Genomic DNA, 20,393 nt, shown 5'->3' on the forward strand with positions numbered 1-20,393 from the left:
GAAGTTACTGGGACTTCAAATGGGCTATTCGTTTGGCTGCCAAGACACTGCTCCCTCCTTTGAGAAGTGGGCCATGGACTTCTCCCTCACCAGGACAGCCTCTCTGGAGGAGTTGTTGGCTGCTACACGACCCAGGCCTTTTTTGCCTTTTTTGAAAAATTAACCTGTGATAAGACACAGCATATCAAGATAGAATTGTTATTATCATATAACTAAAGAGGAACTGTTCACATTTTTATCTAGGTCTGAGTTTTAAGAAAGGCTGGTGACCCCTGCTATAGAGTCTGACAGCTGCAGGGAATATATACAAATATTCAACTGGTTCTATACCAGAATTAAACCAGGTCTAAATACAAAAAAAAAAAAAAGGACCTTATAAGATAGACCTTGTGAGTATCACTGGAAATATTATAATCAGTTGTCTCCATACCACAGTTTACTATCAGTTAGGCAGTTGATGGCGGTAACCTCGGTCGATATATCCCGGCTCCCTGTCACGTAAAATTGGAAGAAGAAAAAAAAAAGAGCCAGAATAAAACTTTCTACTACACGTTAGTACCATTCAAACAAAAAATAAAAAATGTTTAGTCAAATGAGAGCGCAGAGTGCAATAGTTTTAAGGCTGATTTACAGAAATTGCATTTTTTTCTAAACACAGGAGAAGTCCTCTCATTTCAATTGTGACATTTAAACTACAAAAAATGAAGACAGTAATTTTTTTTATTGTTAAAAATCAGCACAGTTGGAAGTAAACTGTGTGTAGCAAACATTTGTTTGATGAGTTTGCTCACTTGATTTAAATGTCTGTTAAGGTTTTCAGTCATCCAGTTCATCGTAGTCTAAGGAGCTTGGAAAGAAAAGCGTCTGGACTTCTTTGCTAGAAGACGTTGCGCCTCTCATCCGAGAAGCTTCTTCAGTTCTAGGGTCAGATGGTGGAGAGCCCCATGGTTCAAGCTTCCTCTTCAGTAACCATTAATAGGGACCAAAGATTTGTCACATTGTCCCCATAAACATGTTTTTATAGAACTCATTGTGACACAAATATTTAGATTCTTATTTCACAATGTGCATGAACTCAAAATCTTTAGTTTCATATTTATAAAGTATCGAAAACAAGGGCGTAGATTTGGCATGGAAGGAAGGGACATGTCCCCACCAATATCCAGCGATTATTGAATTGTCCCCACCAATAATTTGATCTCTTCGAGTAAAGAAAAACTAACCCGATAGAAAGAAAAAACATCTGTCAACGTCTCATTCACCCAGCGGTGCAGAAAGACTGGAGTCCTACGTCATGTGACAAATATGGCCAATGTGATTGGCTGTGCCTTTCAGGGAGCTCTGTTTAGTTTTAGCAGCGGCAACTCTGCGCTGCAAGGAGAGGAGGATGGCAGCAAAAAGGAAGAACCTGGGTATATGAAAGCATTTTTCAAAGAAACCTGTAAGTCACTTAAAGCCAAGTTCACTCATAAAATATGTCCGTCATAATAACGTTACAGGCTATGCTATAGGCTTTGGCCCACATCAGTCTAAAACTGTATGTAACCATGAATAATGTGTTTTGGAAACTAACTGCACAACAGGCAGCACTATTAGTTAGCTCAGTCTCAGAGTAGCATTTCTAATTTTGATTGAAACTGTCAGAGAAAACGGCAGCCTCGAGCAAGCCAGGATATTAGTTTACAGAGGCTGTTAAAATTATATGTCTAACGTTAAAATGTTGGTGACACAATAATTTCATCCTAATGGCACTGACATATTCATAGGGTTAATTTTTGAGACAAAATATCATGAGGTAGTCATGATTTTGCAAATATTCCAACCAACACAAAGCTCAGAGAGTAATGGTGACACAAGATCACAGGTGAAATTGGATGATGACTTGATGGTTCATGACTGTATTTGAAGCACATGTGTGACTGCATGTATGTGGAATGTCTCACTGTTATTCATCAGGTGACAGAGGCAGCTCTGCCATGTTGTAGCTCAGACAGAGGTGGAGAGGCGAGGTCACAGGTGACTGACTGATGATTTGGTGCTATAGATTAACTAGTATTTATTATCATGACAGTTGTTAGGCTGCTGATTCATTAGTGTATATTTGACAAAGAATCTGAATTGACATGTCTCACTTTTTATATGGCACGAATCCATGTGTTATTTTATCAGACAGCAATATGTCCTAGTGCAGTCAGAGGGGAAGAGCCAGGACCAAAGCTGAGGCACATCAAGCACAGAATAATAATTGTAATCTGAGGATAAAACGCATGTACTGAGGCTGAAAGAAGCTTCACTACATTCAGTCATTCACCCATTCACACACTGGTGACGGCAAGCTACATTTTAGCCACAGCTGCCCTGGGGCGCACTGACAGAGGCGAGGCTGCCGGACACTGGCGCCACCGGGCCCTCTGACCACCACCAAACACGGGGTTAGTATCTTGCCCAAGGATATTTGGCATGCAGCCAGGAGGCAGCCTAGGATCAAATCACTGACCTTCTGGTTAGTGGCTGACCTGCTCTGCCACCTGAGATACAGCCACCCCTAAGAAGACTAAAAAGATGGGTAAGGTTAACATTGACTCGAATGAGATTAAACAATGCTGCTGTATGTCCACCAGGAGAGACTGGACAGTATAGAAGTAAAACCAATATGCCAGCAGTTTATCTCAGTTAACAAGAGGAGCAGGCATGTGTTTGGCTGCTTCACATAGTGGACATTGAGTTGTTGTGTGGGACACCAGTAGTCCGTCTCTGTTGCTGTAACAGTAGTTCATGTTTAGAATAAAAAAAATCCCAGCTCACTGAGTTGATCGGGCCAATAGTGCCTAAAATGTTGCATAAAATTGCTGAGAGATCTTTTACTTTGTGGTAATCTTAGATGAGTAGTTTTATGGACAAAACCCACTAGGTCATTCAGTGTTCCCTTAGTGCTAATGTATAACAGATGTTGGTGTAACTGAAGTAATGTTGTTAAGTCTTTAAAGTCATATTCTTTTATTGTCATGACTGTATTTGAAGCTATTTTTATGTTTGTATGATACCTGATTTATATGAAATATGATTGAAGTAAACTAAAGCCTAAAATACTTAGTCAGTCATTTGTTTAATAGTAATTTAACATTATATAATTCAAATGTAAAACTATGAATTGTAATTTTAAATGGTTTAAAAGCATGTAGAATAGCATATGTAGGAAAGTGTATTTCTCCTTTTATCAAGAAGCAAAGACAAAAAGGGGAAAAAAAGAAACAGGGCAGGGTTCGGTGGTTGAATCATCCGTCCCCACCAATGCCAAAACCAAATCTACGCCCTTGATCGAAAAGAATACATTTATTCCAATGTATGAAATACACTTCTTGTAAAAAAGCTGATTGGAAATGCATTAAAAAAAAAAGGCTCCTGCCATGACCTTCCTTCTGTACACACACACACACACACACACACACACACACACACACACACACACACACACACACACACACACACACACACACACACAAAGACTGGTGGACCTAAATCTTCACCTCCAAGTCCGTTCACATACAAGAGGAAGGGGAGTGAGCGGGTCAGCGCTCAGGGCACAGAAACTACGCTGGCTTTGAACACACACCATTTATTTCCATAAAAAACACAGCCAGAATCACAAATACAAGTTAAAATCCCCCGTATACAATAAAAAAAGAGTTCTCAATGTGCTAAAAACCCTGCCGGCAGAAATAATTATACACTATTAAAACAAAGCTAAACGAATGTCTCCCATATGCTAAAATTCCCCTCCCACAGTCCCATAATCCCACAGTACAGCCACACGTGGGCGAATGTTCCTTATCTGACACAGGAGAGGAATTTCTCTTCCGGGATGGAAACCACGCCGGGCAGAAGAACAAGGAGGGGGCTCCTGTCGCAGACCTGTCTCCTCCTGACAGCACGTCACCGCACAGTCTCGCCCCACTCCATACCTGCACCTACCTCCCTCGTAGCACTGTCAGATGCAGGCAGAGGGGCATCCCTGCCCTGTTGTGAATTGCGGCCATCGCCACCCACTGTTGCTGTTCCTGCCGTTGGGACTGGATCACTGAACGACTCGTGGCACCCCACAGTCAGGCAGCAGTTCCTTCAACACACGTGCGGGCTTACACGTGTTCCTTTTTCTCCTGCTCACCTTTCATGCATCGCTTCTCTTGTTTCTTCTTCTTCTTCTTCTCCTCCTCCTCCTCCTCCTCCTCCTCCTCCTCCATTTTAATGGCGGTTGGCAAACAACCTTCTCTTGTCTCTGCGCTCACTATCCCCTTTAACAGGTCAGCCCGGCGGCTGATAGGGCATCTTAGTGAACGCCCCCACCTCACAGGTGCCTACAATTGTCTGCTTAGTCCACAGTGGATTAAAGGAATATGGTACAACAACACTAACACACATAATATAAATATGAGGATAAAACTATGCAATATAAATATCAATAAACAAACATGCAATATAAATATCACAATAAAATCATCTGTCTCAGCTGAACTATGGACACGCACACACATACACTTACACTGATAAGCACTCATACATCCCCCCTCCCCTTCCAATGCCTTTGATGCTTGTTCCCTCCTGGGAACACGAGGCGGGTCTGGGCCCGCGCTGGAGAGTCGGTACAGTGGCAGGATGGCTGCTGTGTTGCCTGGGATTACTCCTCATCCCTTACCCAACCCTGTTGCTGGTCACGTGCTCCATAATGTTGTACTGTGGACATTTATGTGCTTTCTGTGCAGAGGAGTGTTTTTGTTTCCTGTTCTCATGCTGTCCTCTATAGCCCAGCATGAACAGAGGTCTCTTTTTTTCCTCTTGTACTTTCCCATTGTAGTGTATATTGCAGTGTTTTTTTCTGTAATGCAACCGTTCTCTGACTTGTATCCCCCATGTGATGTCTGTGTACTGTGTGTAAGGTCGGGGGCGGGTTCATTCCACTGCCAGGCAACCTGCCACTGCTTGTGGCAAAAAATTTGAACTTGAACTTGAACACACATTCACACACTGGTGATGGCAAGCTACAGTGTAGCCACAGCCGCCCTGGGGCGCACTGACGGAGGCGAATGGTGCCTTTCCAGATGTGTAAGGTGCCAATTCCATCTTCACCAATGCACCCCCATACCATCAGAGATGCAAACTTTTGAACAAGCTGGATGTTCAGTCTCCTCTTTAATCCAGACAAAGCAGCGTCCATGTTTTCAAAAAGAATTTCAAATTTAAATTCGTCTGACCACAGAACAGTTTTCCACCTCGTCTCAGTCTATTTCAAATGAACTCTGGCCAAAATTAGACAACAGTGATCTGGATTTTGTTCACATCTGGCTTCTTTTGTAAACTCATATCGTAAACTGTTGCCATTTAACCATATTAGTTGCAAATTGTTCCTCCAGCTGTTTCATTTTAGTGTCACTTGACTTTTCCAGCCTTTTGTTGACCTATTCCAACAAGTGAGCTGTTAGTTACGCTGCTGACATTTGGTAATAAACAGATAATCTTCAATTATGGTCTGTCTTGTAATTGTTATATTCAGAAAAATGGAACAGTGATCGACGATATAAAATTTCCCCCTGTTTTTAATACAGTGTGTGTATGAGCCAATATTTAACCAAGACTGTTTCTGATCAAAGACAAGCTGAGGACTTACAGCACCAGCAAAATGTTAAAAAACAAACAAAAAACAAGTCGCAATAAAATGGCATTATTTGAAACTTTTTTATTTTATTAAAATTTTCGATGTAAATAAATTGTATTATTTTACACAAATATAATGTAATATACAAGACAAGACATTTATTCATATGTTTAAATGACATGAAGCTTTGATTTCCATTTGTACGCAGAGATGTACACAGACACGTGAAGCATGGCTGTAAAGTTGCTTGTTTACAATATTTAAAATTCAACTTCAAAATAAACAGTCTTACAGAGTAAGCTTGATAATAAGATTAATAGCTGATGTATTCATGGAACCTATTACACAATACTGCAAGAAAATTGACTGAAAATATTTATTTGCGAAAATATCTTTTTGGCCAGGACACATAATACTGGGTGCATATTAAGTTGCATATTAAGGCATTGCAGAGGTCATAGTGTGTGCTGAGGCACAGGTGTAGATCCACTCCTCACGTTTGAGGTGTAAACTCACAGTTTCATTCAACTATCACATATCGAGCTGAGAACTATCATTAACTGAGGGTGTGTAAGTCCCTTCTTCACTATCTAGTCCCCTTCTTCCAGAGAGTGCTGTCCTTTTCCCTCCAATGCCATTCCAGCCTCATAGATAGCCCACTGCAGAGCAGCTCCAGCTGGCACCTTGGCAAAGCCTTTCTCTGAGATGTGGTCTATCTTAAGGTAAGCCCCAGGCCTGTGCAGGGCCACTCCATGGAGGTGGGAGAAGAGCAGTGGTAAGTCACTTGTCAGTACATAGTGAGAAATGAGCCTCAGTTCAGTGGGAATGTCTGTCTCCTCTGAGTACTCGAAAATGGCTGCCATGTATTTGGACAGGTCCTGGCCCCAGGCTTTGGCTCGGCCCACCTCTGCACCAATAAGTTGGATGATTGCATCAGAGCTGTAGGCCTGATCTTCATCACCATCATCATCCTCTGGCTTGGGTCTTTGGTTAAAGCCCCTAGAACACATCACCAAGACAAAGTCACTTTCCCGGATCTGCCGGCAGTGCCAGGCCATGCTGCCTTCCTCAGCCACGCTCAGAGAGTCCCAAAGATCCAGACACACCTTTGAAGAAAAATAAGTGGGAAGACTTTGTTAATATAAACCGAATCCCATCTCTTTCTCTTATTAAATGCATCTCATACTAACGAACACTTTGGCAAAATGTTGCCAAAACTGCCCTTACAAAATGTGCTGCAAGTTAAGAGATAAAATGTAAAACTGTACCTGAGTGGCCATGTGCTGCTGTATGAAAACACCTAACTGCATGACAGCTTTGACATGAGCGGGGCCCTCATGGCTGCTGTAGCAAATCAGAAGACGAGGAGGGGTCAGCCTGTTTTTGCGCAGTGATACCAATTCTTCCTGATTCCCAACTTCCTCGTGTTTGTTGATGATATCTGATGATTAAAAAAACAAAACATTTTCATGTGCTGCTGGGGAAAGGAGCAGATGGATTAGAGATACTAAATGAAAATGTATAAACGTAATAACTGGCAGTGGTTCAAATACTGATTTTACATGACATGTCTGGGTTGTTTTTGCACCTAGTTGTATGTCAAATTTCTTCATCTGCAGCTTGGTCCTCCTCCTAATGACAATAGCCAGACAGCCTCCAAGTACGGCTACCGCGACCAGACTCAGAGGAAGGACAAAAGCCAAGGAGGGAGTGACAGAGCGTGGAGAGGCATCTTCTGATAACACCAAAGTTTGAATTATTTCTTGAGACAGTTTAGTGGATTATCCCACTGCTTTTCAAAGTATTAGAATAGTTAAAATAAAAAGACTTATTGCATTGGCCACAAGTGTGTATCAGTAACAAACAGACAGCGAAATACGTGTAACAAGTATAACTAACAAAGTAGCATTAATGTGTTTCCTATTTTGCACAGAAGTCGGCGTCATCTACACAAGGGTGGAAATCTTGCGACCAAAACAATTAGGAGGGTTGCTTGCTGCCGCACCTTCACCTAGTGAAAGCCAGTAACTGCTTGCCATTGGGGAATACACATTTTTCATGTCCAGTGATAGTTCTTGAGAAATTTGTGCATGCATGCAAGAAACCTGCATATGGTTCAGGAGATATAACTTTACAACTAAAAGTACAGAAAGCTTTGTACACACTGTGACATAGTAATTGTGTGAATATGCAGCAACAAAACAGCTTTCCTTACCTTTCTGAGTGTGCACGACATGAACATTGAACATTTTCCTAACTGCATCCACTTCATTAGCTGCAATCTGTGGAAAAAAGTCAAATAGGTGAAGCACGAAAGTACATATCTGACTGAGCAAGTGAAGAGCAAGTGAACATTTTGTCCTCTAAGTTAATGTGTTAGGAGCAGGAAGATTAGGCAAGCCCAAGGATTTGAGCAACTTTGCCAAATAAGGATTTGAGCAACTTAGGATTTGAGCAAATAAGGATTTGAGCAACTTTGCCAAATAATTCTCCAGATTTCCTCTCGTAATCTGGAGAGGAAATGGCGTGTCACAAATTTAGAGGATCATCATTTAGCCTGGAGAAATAGTTTGCTGCTTTATAAGAAAGCCCTCCGCAAAGCCAGAACATCTTACTATTCATCACTGATTGAAGAAAATAAGAACAACCCCAGGTTTCTCTTCAGCACTGTAGCCAGGCTGACAAAAAGTCAGAGCTCTTTTGAGCCAACAATCCCTTTAACGTTAACTAGTAATGACTTCATGAACTTCTTCACAAATAAAATTTTTATCATTAGAGAAAAAATTACCAGTAATCATCCCACAGATGTAATATTATCTACAGCTACTCTTAGTACCATTGATGTTAAGTTAGACTCTTTTTCTCTAATTGATCTTTCTGAGTTAACTTCAATAATTACTTCCTCCAAACCATCAACCTGTCTTTTAGACCCCATTCCTACAAAACTGCTCAAAGAAGTCCTGCCATTAATCTATTCTTCGATCTTAAATATGATCAACCTATCTCTAATAATCAGCTATGTACCACAGGCGTTTCAAGCTAGCTGTAGTTAAACCTTTACTCAAAAAGCCATCTCTAGACCCAGCAGTCTTAGCTAATTATAGGCCAATCTCCAACCTTCCTTTCATATCAAAAATCCTTGAAAGAGTAGTTGTCAAACAGCTAACAGATCATCTGCAGCGGAATGGTTTATTTGAAGAGTTTCAGTCAGGTTTCAGAGTTCATCACGGCACAGAAACAGCTTTAGTGAAGGTTACAAATGATCTTCTTATGGCCTCTGACAGTGGACTCATCTCTGTGCTTGTCCTGCTAGACCTTAGTGCAGCATTCGATACTGTCGACCATAATATCCTATTAGAGCGATTAGAACATGCTGTAGGTATTACAGGTACTGCACTGCAGTGGTTTGTATCATATCTATCTAATAGACTCCAGTTTGTTCATGTAAATGGAGAGTCCTCTTCACACACTGAGGTTAATTATGGAGTTCCACAGGGTTCAGTGCTAGGACCAATTCTGTTTACATTATACATGCTTCCCTTAGGCAGTATCATTAGAAGACATAGCATACATTTTCACTGCTATACAGATGACACCCAGCTCTATCTGTCCATGAAGCCAGATAACACACACCAATTAGTTAAACTGCAGGAATGTCTTAAAGACATAAAGACCTGGATGGCCGCTAACTTTCTGCTTCTTAATTCAGATAAAACTGAGGTTATTGTACTCGGCCCTGAAAAGCTTAGAAATATGGTATCTAACCAGCTTCTTACTCTGGATGGCATTACCTTGGCCTCCAGTAACACTGTGAGGAACCTTGGAGTCATTTTTGACCAGGATATGTCCTTCAATGCACATATTAAACAAATATGTAAGACTGCGTTCTTCCATTTGCGCAACATCTCTAAAATTAGAAATATCCTGTCTCAGAGTGACGCTGAAAAACGAGTTCATGCATTTATTACTTCCAGGCTGGACTACTGTAATTCATTATTATCAGGATGTCCAAAAAACTCACTGAAAAGCCTTCAGCTAATCCAAAATGCTGCAGCAAGAGTGCTGACAGGGACTAGAAAGAGAGAGCAGATTTCTCCTGTTTTGGCTTCCCTTCATTGGCTTCCTGTTAAATCCAGAATTGAATTCAAAATCCTGCTCCTCACATACAAGGTCTTAAATAATCAGGCCCCATCTTATCTTAATGACCTTGTAGTACCATATCACCCTATTAGAGCACTTCGCTCTCGCTCTGCAGGCCTACTTGTTGTTCCTAGAGTATTTAAAAGTAGAATGGGAGGGAGAGACTTCAGTTTTTAGGCCTCTCTTCTGTGGAACCAGCTTCCAGTTTGGATTCAGGAGACAGACACTATCTCTACTTTTAAGATTAGGCTTAAAACTTTTTTTTTTGCTAAAGCATATAGTTAGGGCTGGACCAGGTGATCCTGAATCCTCCCTTAGTTATGCTGCAATAGACATAGGCTGCCGGGGGATTCCCATGATGCATTGAGTTTTTCCTTTCCAGTCACCTTTCTCTCTCACTATGTATTAACAGACCTCTCTGCATTGAATCTTATCTGTTATTAACCTCTGTGTCTCTTCCACAGCATGTCTTTTATCCTGTCTTCCTTCTCTCACCCCAACCGGTCGCAGCAGATGGCCCCGCCCCTCCCTGAGCCTGGTTCTGCTGGCTAAACCCTTCTCTCAAGCTTCATGATGTAGTCTCCTGAAATGGTTTTCACCTCACAGCTGTGCCTCATCAGGGTTCATTTGTGGAATTTCTTGCCTGCTGGCAGCCCTATCTGACAACTGTTAGAATTTGTGTTATGGCAAGAACTAATCAGCTAAGTAAAGAGAAAGAACAGGCCGTCATTACTTTAAGAAATGAAGGTCAGTCAGTCCAGAAAATTGCAAAAACTTTGAATGTGTCCCCGAGTGCAGTCGCAAAACCCATCAAGCGTTACAATCAGTGATGGGAATGACGGCGTTACTTTTTTCAGTAACGAGTAATCTAACTAATTAGTATTTCTATCGTTACAACGGCATTACTGTTACTAACAAGAAAATGCGGTGCGGTCGCGTTACTATTTTCCAACAAACAGACGGTTGAAGCTGTGTTCAGCTTACCGCACCTTGGGGTGAGATAGACTGCAGAGTGAAGGCAAAAGGGCCAACAAGTGCATCTCCGGGAACTCCTTCAAGACTCTTGGAAAACCATTTCAGGTGACTACCTCATGAAGCTAATCGAGGGGAATGCCAAGAGTGTGCAAAGTAATAAAGGGAGCCTATTTAAAAAAAAAAACTAAAATCTAAAACATGTTTTGAGTTACTTCACACTTTTTTGTTTACTAAATGATTCCATATGTGTTCATTGATAGTTTTGATGTCTTCAGTGAGAATCTACAATGTAAATAGTCATTAAAATAAATAAAAACCATTAAATCAGAAGGTGTGTCCAAACTTTTGACTGGTAGTGTACCTAAGAATTATTGCAGAACATGTATATGCTTTCATAGAAACGGTGTTCCCTAATAGCTGTGGGGCTCTTTCAGCAGGATAATGCACCCTGCCACAAAGCAAAAATGCTTCAGGAATGGTTTAAGGAGCACAACAACAAGTTTGAGGTGTTGAACTGGCCTCTAAATACCCTAATCCAATCAAGCCATGCATGCAAGCCAGATACCAAAGCACACATTCAGGAGTGGTAATAAAGTCCATGCTTCGATGGGTCAGGGCTGTTTTGGCAGCAAAAGGAGATTAACACAATATTAGGCAGGTGGTCACAATGTGTGATCTTCGTATATGCATTTCACAACCACTTATTTGCTAACTTTGATTATGTGTGTGTATGTGTGTGTGTGTGTGTGTGGGGGGGGGGGGGGGGGGGGGGGGTTGAGCTGTTGTATCAGACAAAGTTAGCTGTTTCTGGGAAAGAGAACAATGAAAGTGCACAAAAACAGGAAAGCTGCTGTCCATAAAAATTGAACGGTTAGTTAAAAGACAGTAAAAGAATATGAAAAGACCTACAATGTCATCACCTCGCGCAATATGACTGATGAGCAAACTATTTTCTGATGAAATCCACACATGTGGTAAAAAGATTTGGGGGAAAAAGTCAATAAACACAAAGTCCATTCAAGTATTCAAGTTTATTCATCAACCAAGTCTTTTGGTGGAAAGCAGTTATACTTATGTCCACATATACTATAAACAGTGTTAGTCATAATTCTTTTACCTCACAGGTGTAATTGGTTCCTTCTTGAAGGTCGCTCAGCTGATAGCTATGGTGAGTTTTATTTGTAGTCAGATCCTAAGATGATGAAATTAATGCTTGTTACATTTATAAAGAGAACCTAAATGATCAGAAATATCTAAAAATAAATAAAAGGCACTGAATGAAACAAAGGTGCAGCACAGGAAATTACTTACCGGTATTATGTCGGTGTATTTTTTCCTGCCATTTATGTAACACAGCGAGAAGTAGCTTCTTATTCCCAGATTTGGAGGAGCCAAGTTAAAGGTCACAGTGATGGCACTGCCTTCCTGCTGAACCTCAATATGTTTAGGGTACCAGTCTGTAACCAGACCATAACAATAACATAATGTCATGAATAAAGCAGATCTTTGGAGAAAGACTGTCACAGACTGGACTTCACATGAAAATAAGTTTTCTCACCATTTTTACACTGCTCAAAGCCATTCTTCTCTGCACATGCTGCAAGAACATGAAGCACATGTTACTCTAAATATTGATTTAATGCAGTGTTGACAGAATAGCAGAGCTGATTGGTGGCAAAATATGTAAATTTATGATAATGCTATTCACTGAAGTTGGACCAAAACTAAAAAGGCAGATTTAAATAATAAAGGTCACCAAACAGCATCTTACATCGTGTAGAGAAGATCTCACTGCGGTAGAACCTCTCCCACTCCTCAGGCACTGGCAGAGCCATGACAGTAACAGCATACTGGGATCCAAGGGAGAGGCCGGGGAACGGGTCTGACTTGTACACCTGCAGAATAGCATGGGCACATTATACACTTCATATATGGTTTGGGGCAGTGAACTGTGATCACAGACGATGGTTCCTGTGCTCCTGAGCTCATGCAGGGATTTCAATGACAGAATCGTGTCTGTTTTTAATGCAACGTCACCCAAGAGGGTCCATGAGGGTCCGGAAATTTCAGCCTTGTCCCCTACTTACTGAGATTTTTTCAGATTCTCAGAATCTTTAGATTAAATTGTGTACTGTAGATGAGATATTTAATCTTCTCAATTTAAAACTGAAACTATTCTGAAAGAGGAATTTGTAGATGCTGCCTTTTTCCAGATCAGTGAACTTCTGCTCATCTTTACTTCTGAGACACTTTGCCTCTCTAAGAACCTCTTTTTATACCCAATAATATTACTGACCTGTTGCCAGTTAACCTAATGTTCCTCCAACTGTTTACTCAGTTCAGATTTTTTATGTTTTTCCTTGTTTGCAAATCATTGTATTGTGTTTTTATTTAAATTTTAGGCAATATCGCACAGGGGAACTTTAGTGTGAAAGAGCGATTCTTCGTCAAGAAGAAGTAAAAAGAAGCTAGTTACATGTTGTTGTTACTGTCAGTAGTGTTGCTGCTTTTTCATTCTTTGAGACTTACCAGTTAAAAAAATTGAATGGAGCTATTCATTGTTTGTCCATGTGGTTTGAATATATGTAAATAATTTAAGTCCACTGGGGACGAGCTTGTTAAAAAAAGGCTTCATCTATAAACAATAGTCTTCTATGTCCTGCCTCATATTTACAGCATTTGGATGATCTTTAGTATAAAATGTTAAACTATTTCCTCCAAGGACATGTTGTCAGTTTTATGTTTGATCGTAATCTCATCCAGAACATTATTTTGTTTTATTCTGTATTCAGTGTTTTGCAGTTTTCACCCCAAAACTGAAAGATGCTGTTTAAGCTCTGGTTCAAGGGAATGTAACTGAGAAAAATTTAGAAACCACTTGTAACTCAAAACATTTGTAAATGGAAATATATCCACATGAAGCCAGTTATTGTCATAACTAGCTGTAACTTAAAACTTTAAAAGCTTCACGTTTTCTTTGTGTGGTCTAACACAATAAAAGGAAAAATAACACAGCCAAAGGCCAAAGCCAGCAGGGCTCTTCCTACCCGTTGAGCATGTGAAGTTGGGAGGGATAAGTTGCGGTGGAAGAGAAAGAGCTGACAGGCAACGCTAGTCCCTCCCAGAGCCTGGAGGGACACCTGAAAGCCACGAAGGAAGGCGATCCCTGCAGCAAACACAAAAGAAACAAAGAATTAGCAACAACCCTTCATCAAACTTGCACACTGTGTGTACGAGTGTTTACGTCTGAGAGTTTGTTCTTTCTTTTGTTTTTTTATCAGGCTCCGACGTTGTCATGTGTCAGTGCCTCAGTCACATAGTACAATAAGAAAAATAATTTTGGAGACATCTCGCATATGTCTCATAATTGAAGTCAGATGTCTTTTTTAACCTCTCATAATAATAAAGAAAAACAAATCATAGATATCCCACCACCAAGTGAAAAATTACTCTTTTCACTTAGAAACTTAGGATACGACATGATAAATGATAGGTATATATTCTCAATAAGCAAACAAATTTTACCATAGTAACTGGGTTTCCAGGAGACAATGATGGTGTCAGATTGGGAGTTTGAGTCATTTAAAAACTCAACCTTCACATCATTTGGTGCTTGGACGTAGTGTTGACAGATTTTAGGGTCTTCATTTCCCAGCAGCTCAAAACATGGCCATGGAATACAACCTGAAGAGGAATAATGAGGAAAATACTTCAATAATAGCTCTGAGAGGCTGCACTTGCTAATCCCAACATGCTAACACATTTAAATTAATATGGTTGGAATGCTAAGATGGTAATATTTGCACCACAAATAGTTACAGTTTGGGCTGATGGGAATGTTATTGTAAACAATGGTCATAAAGCTGACAGCGGTAATGAAAGGAAAAGACAGATAACACAATTCTCTGACCAATCCTCAGTTTTTCAAATATAATCTATCTGAACTGACCCAATCCAAATCTGGTTCAATGGAGAAATAGGATTGCAAGATCGGATAAGATCAGGTAATCCAAAATTATTATTTTTTAAAATCTGGATTAAACACATTTTAATAGGAAAATAATTTATTTGATCCAGAATATCAGGATTACCCGGATCCCAGCAGAGGGTTGAATTCAGTCTGATCACAAAGGAAAAATCAAAACTCAAAAAGCAATCAAACAAGAAAACTAGACGTGATAAACAGAGTTAAGAGCTGGCAAACTGGATTATTGCCTACTCTGTGTTAGGTATTTATGCAACAAAATATTGTTATGCACTTATTTCAGTCATTTTATGATGCACTGTATTTTATAGATACAATATAAACATTACGATCTTCAGTTTTTAATTAATTAAAGTGGTAAAGAGAGGAAATACAAGTAATCAATTATGAATGTTAAAGCTGATTGCAGTACATAACAGTTAAACCATTGCAAACTTAAATCTGTAGACATGCTCTTAATGATTTCTGCCATCAGCATGTTGTTGCTGTACAAAGAGCAATGTTCATGTTTTAAAACCTGCTTTGTCAACTACATGCATGAACCCTCTCTCCTTCATCACAGTGGGGATAATCTGAACAAGACTTGGTGTTATGGTGTTATGTTCACCATTTGCATTTGTTTCACATGTCACATTCAACATACATCACTCCTACATAACTTAACGGTCACCAAAATTTGGAACCACAACAAAATATCGTTCGACTAGCCGCTAAATTTGGAATGAAGAAAACTGAAAAATCCCTGACAAAAACAGCCTAAAAGGTGAGTTTTTGCTAGTGTAATTAATCAGTTATCTTTTATTTTATGTGAATTTTGGAACCCCCCTGAATCCCAGTTAATCCCAGTAATTTGATGAGCCGGATTTGATAATCCTCAAAAGTCTGTACCTTGATCAGCATACATTCATTCTTGTTTGAACTACTGGAACAAAATTGAGCGGTATTACTCGATCCATGGAAGGAAAAAAATGTATTACCAAACCCAGACAATTTTCATCTTTGGAACGACCGGGCAGTGGGGAACATGACTGTCTAAAGCAGATTTAATATTAGTCATGGTGTTAGCATCAATTAGACAAGCACTAGCTGTAGTAATCCTGATAAATGTACTGCAGTTTTAATACTTCTAGACATTATTTGACATGTACATGTGCAAATTCTACACGATGCCTGTTTATGGGATGAGTGCAATACAACTATGTTGTCTTTATTTTTGTATTTTTTTAAACCTTTTTTTGTGGATTCAGCTAAATAAAAGAGAACAAATTGTTGTTTTTGTGCCAAGCCGGTTGTAAAAAAAACAAGGAAAAAAAGAAAGAAAAAAGATATATTTTAACACTGATTCTTTGCAAAATTCTCAGTAGCATGTAGCTACAACAATCACTCATCCATTGATTTAGGGGTCTTTTTTATGCTTGAATGATTCATAGGTCAGTGTGAAGTGGCTAAGCAAACAAAAAAGCATTCCTTGGGACTTGAGTGAAAATGAGTGTAAAAGCAGCCAAAAGAAAAACTTTGAAAAACCTCCAGAAAGAAACTATTTCTCAAAAGCACTTTTAAAAGCTAAAAGACCGATTAATCCTCTGGGGACCATGAATAACCAAATTACATGGAGATTTGCTGACAGCTAAGCAAAGTTTTGTGTTGACATGGATCTAGTTGGACCAACAGCTGCCAGTCATTACGTTATAAAAAACATATTGGCAGCAGTCAGCTGTAGTGCCTCAGCCTCCAAGTAGATGCACCTATGTTATGAATGTCAAAATACTGGGTTGCCTTATTCTTAAGTTATCGCATTCAGAAGGCTTGACCTCTAACCTGCTGGTCTGAAGCATTCAGCTATGTGCTAGTGCAGTGCCAAGAAGGAACTGGTGTTGAAACGGTGATGATCCTAGTGAAACAACCATTGATCTGAGAAGCGTTATGAGGTAATTAGTCTGTCATTCTACAGAGAGAAATATTATTTACAAATGGAAAACACTGAAGACAATGTTGAAAGGAGTGGACATCTCTGCCAATTCTGCAAAAGTTAGCATGTTAAATGTTGAAATTAATCACAGTACAATTAGAAAAAGATCGAGCACGGAAGGTGGAAGGGTCGGAAGTTTACCAGGAAAGAGAGAAAAAAATGATGGTTGAAGCAGATGCTGCGCAGAGATAATAATTACAAGGTGAACCACATTCTTAGCATTGTGGAAATAGGTGTGAACCAAATTCATTCAAACCTCAAACTCACATAGAGCTCAGATATTTGCAGTATGATGTTTGAACCTGACTTACTTCCAAACCTTTCAATGGATTTAAAGCCCAGAGCCTTTCTGACATCACTCCTTGTTATTCTGCAGTATTCACATGCTGGACCGCCCTGCATAGGAGAAAATAAAGAAGTCAAACTGTACACACTCATCTATATCTCTTTCGTAGTTTTGTGCACACAAGGTTCAATTTGACCTTCCCTTTAACTTTATAATGAAAAGCAGGACTGTGTACAATCCCTGTTCAGCTGCCAAAAGTGAGGAGGAGTAGGGAAGGGAAAAATGTGACTTAATAGCAGCAACAATTAAGTCACATTCCTGCTTCCCAACAATGAACTAATATCCTTTGGCAGTTTTGCTTTACTCTTCATAGAGCTTAAGTTTCAGTAACTTACGTATCTGAAATGTATCTGTCCAACACTATGAAAGCCTTCCATGAGAGACAGTCTGAAAACGTTCAACTGTGCACTCTTCCAAAGTGTGTCTTTATCCTGTCTATCTCCCCTCACCCCCAACCGGTCGTGGCTAATGGCCACACTTCCTGTTAAAAGGAAGTTTTTCCTCCCCACTGTTGCCAAAGTGCTTGCTCATAGGGAGTCATGTGATTGTTGGGGTTTTCAGTGTTTTCTCTTTATTATTTTGGGGTCTTTACCTTACAATATAAAGCACCTTGAGGTAAGTGTGGTGTGATTTGGCGCTGTAAAAGTACAATTGAATTGAAAAGAATTGTATTGTAAGAATTGTAAGAATTGTATGTTCAGTTTGCCTGCCATAAAAAAAGGTAGTGCACCACTTCAGTTCAGTTCAGTTCAGTTCAAGTAACAATCATCAGAGGTGCTTTGATTTCCAAACATCTGCACATACTTACCTATCACAGCTTAAACAGTGGATCAGCACTGACAACCCTTCATGGTAAGTTTGGAGAACCTTGTTGCTATATTACAAACAATATGGTTCTTGTTTTTATAAGATTCTCCATGTAAAATCTGATTCCCATCTGTACAGTATGTGCTGCGGCTTGTTCTTGTGTTTAAACAGTGGATGCTTCTCAACATACTGTGTAGTGAAGGCACTGATCAGGGTTGACTCACTGTGCTCTGCTGTTGAGTGAACATTATCAATGAAGAGCAGGACAGTGCATTTCCCAAAGCATCGCTTTTACGGGGTGTTTGTGTAATTATAGTTAATGCTGCTTCACACTCAAAGCACGCTAAATTACAGAAGGACATATTTGACTTGTTGGAGCAGTGAAAGTGTGACTGGGTCACTGAATTTGTTATAGTTTCTCTGTAATAAAACAGCTGTTTACCTCCACCTTCTGTGAAAATGAAAGTCTGGTGTTGAGTGAACATTATCAATGAAGAGCAGGACAGTGCATTTCCCAAAGCATCGCTTTTACGGGGTGTTTGTGTAATTATAGTTAATGCTGCTTCACACTCAAAGCACGCTAAATTACAGAAGGACATATTTGACTTGTTGGAGCAGTGAAAGTGTGACTGGGTCACTGAATTTGTTATAGTTTCTCTGTAATAAAACAGCTGTTTACCTCCACCTTCTGTGAAAATGAAAGTCTGGTGTGCCCCTAGACAGATATAGCACTGGCTGTTGGTGTTTCTGTCATTAAAAAATTGTTTGATCACTTTCTTACACTGCTGACTTGCTCTACAGGTTTTAGAGATCATGACTAATAGGATGATAAAAGAGAAACCGTGTGTGCGGAAGGTTAGGTAGAAAGTCTGCGTAGCCTAAACCTTCGTTTTCTGGAGCAAACCAGCTGAGCAAACATGGAGGAAGTCTTAATCCATATAAAAAGCCCACACAAATTAAGTTTTGGAGAAAAATCAAAGTCTAATTTCTACAAGATGACTGAGTGCCCCACTTTTCATTAATCAAAATAAAATTTAAAGGAATACGTGAGCATGGCCCTTTGGTTTAACCATCTCACTGTGGTATGGTAACCCAGGGGTAATATCTTTTCAAGTAAAAACACTGCATTACTGACAGCAAATCAGACATCTGGCTCAAATAAAATCAACATTTTGGATAATCCCTCACGACTGGATCCATTTTAATGAGTTGCATCATAAATCTCTGTGGCACAAGCTCCAGTGAAAAGTCTCCAAATGCTCTCCTCCTTTGCTTTTTAAACTTTTTCACATTTAAAATCTCTCCATATGCGGGTGATGAATTTATCTTTGTGCCGGGAAATCATTACAACTCCCCCCTCCCCTCTTCTTCTTGTGACACCTAAAACTAAAGGTAACTGCTGCAGATTTCCTTCTCTGATAATAACAATCATAGGTTCATTATGTGAATACACACCACACAGTCATCACGGTATAATCTGTTTACAGCCAGTATGTGTAACTCCAGCCAACCTAAATAACGCAGTGAAAACATTCCGACATCCACCGAGAGTGTGGACAGATTGAAACTGTTGGAGCTTGTAGTGTGAGACGATAGCATGAGAAAATCCACTCAAGCCCCCCTCAATTTCTAACTTGATTTATGTTCAAGATTACAGGGTTACACACACACACACACACACACACACACACACACACATATTAAAGGAACATAAGATTTGTTTCTTAGATGATAACAAATATAGGAAATCTTGTACACGTCATACTTTCCACTACAGAGAACAACATACCCACTGAAGAGGCGGGAAATAAAATGTGACACCTGGGATTTTAAACCATGCAGCAGTTTGACGGTTTAAAATGAATTTTTTTCCCTACTAAATTTGGATCTTATATTTGAAGAATTGAGGATGTCGTTTTCTGTGTAACTCATCAGTTACGCAGCAGGAACTCAATCTGCAGGTTGTTTATTTGCTATTCTTTAGATTTATCTTGCGACCACTTAACGAAGACCTAAACTTTTCTTAAAACCAGGACAAACTGAATAATTCTCTTAAAAAAATGTGTTATGTGAATTATCTTTAGTCGGGAGTTTTTCTTACTTTTCAAACAAAGGCTGAGAGAACATCTGTCACAAAACAAAAAATAAAACATGATGCTGCATATTGTACGAATTATACAAAGTTACTGAATTAAGGTGAGTTAACAGTTGACTATGAAGGAGATACAACCTCCAGCTTACCTGCTGGATACAGTCCAGACTGCAGCTCTGAGGGGTGACAGGAGCAGCTGTGGCCTCAGCCTGACAGCAGAGCAGCTGACAAAGCGTCAAAAACAGGTACAAAAGCTTCCACATGCTTCTAGGGCCAGGACCTCATTGTCATGGCGAGCACTGGATCTCAAACTCTCACCGACACTCTGGCAGCTGAAGCACCTCCAAGTTGTGCTCGAGCATTAAGTGACAGCAACCTTGGAGAAGGAAGAAAGACGTGGAGGGGAGTGGTATCTTCAGGCTACACGGG

The 20,393-nt window shown here is 39.9% G+C and overlaps 1 protein-coding gene across 3 annotated transcripts; it reads right to left on the reverse strand.

Moving 5' to 3' along the window:
* Window positions 1-5,716: 5,716 nt before the first annotated feature.
* On the reverse strand, window positions 5,717-20,359 carry LOC309696692 (interleukin-17 receptor D). Of its 3 annotated transcripts, none has more exons than XM_082518031.1 (12): window positions 20,114-20,359; window positions 17,031-17,115; window positions 14,291-14,449; window positions 13,813-13,931; window positions 12,537-12,660; window positions 12,324-12,362; window positions 12,077-12,222; window positions 11,883-11,957; window positions 7,866-7,932; window positions 7,239-7,385; window positions 6,919-7,091; window positions 5,717-6,756 (listed from the first exon to the last, which is right to left on the reverse strand). In XM_082518031.1, exons 1-12 carry the CDS (start codon window positions 20,225-20,227, stop codon window positions 6,241-6,243), a joined length of 1,764 nt encoding a protein of 587 aa, XP_082374157.1. In that variant the 5' UTR covers window positions 20,228-20,359; the 3' UTR covers window positions 5,717-6,240. The 3 variants fall into 3 exon arrangements, with proteins under 3 accessions (XP_082374157.1, XP_082374158.1, XP_082374159.1); XM_082518032.1 differs by having other exon boundaries at window positions 7,239-7,382; window positions 20,114-20,358; XM_082518033.1 differs by lacking the exon at window positions 7,239-7,385.
* Between the last annotated feature and the right edge of the window lie 34 nt (window positions 20,360-20,393).

Source organism: Aulonocara stuartgranti (assembly GCF_965226115.1).
Source record: "Aulonocara stuartgranti genome assembly, chromosome: 20".
Lineage (NCBI taxonomy): Eukaryota > Metazoa > Chordata > Actinopteri > Cichliformes > Cichlidae > Aulonocara > Aulonocara stuartgranti.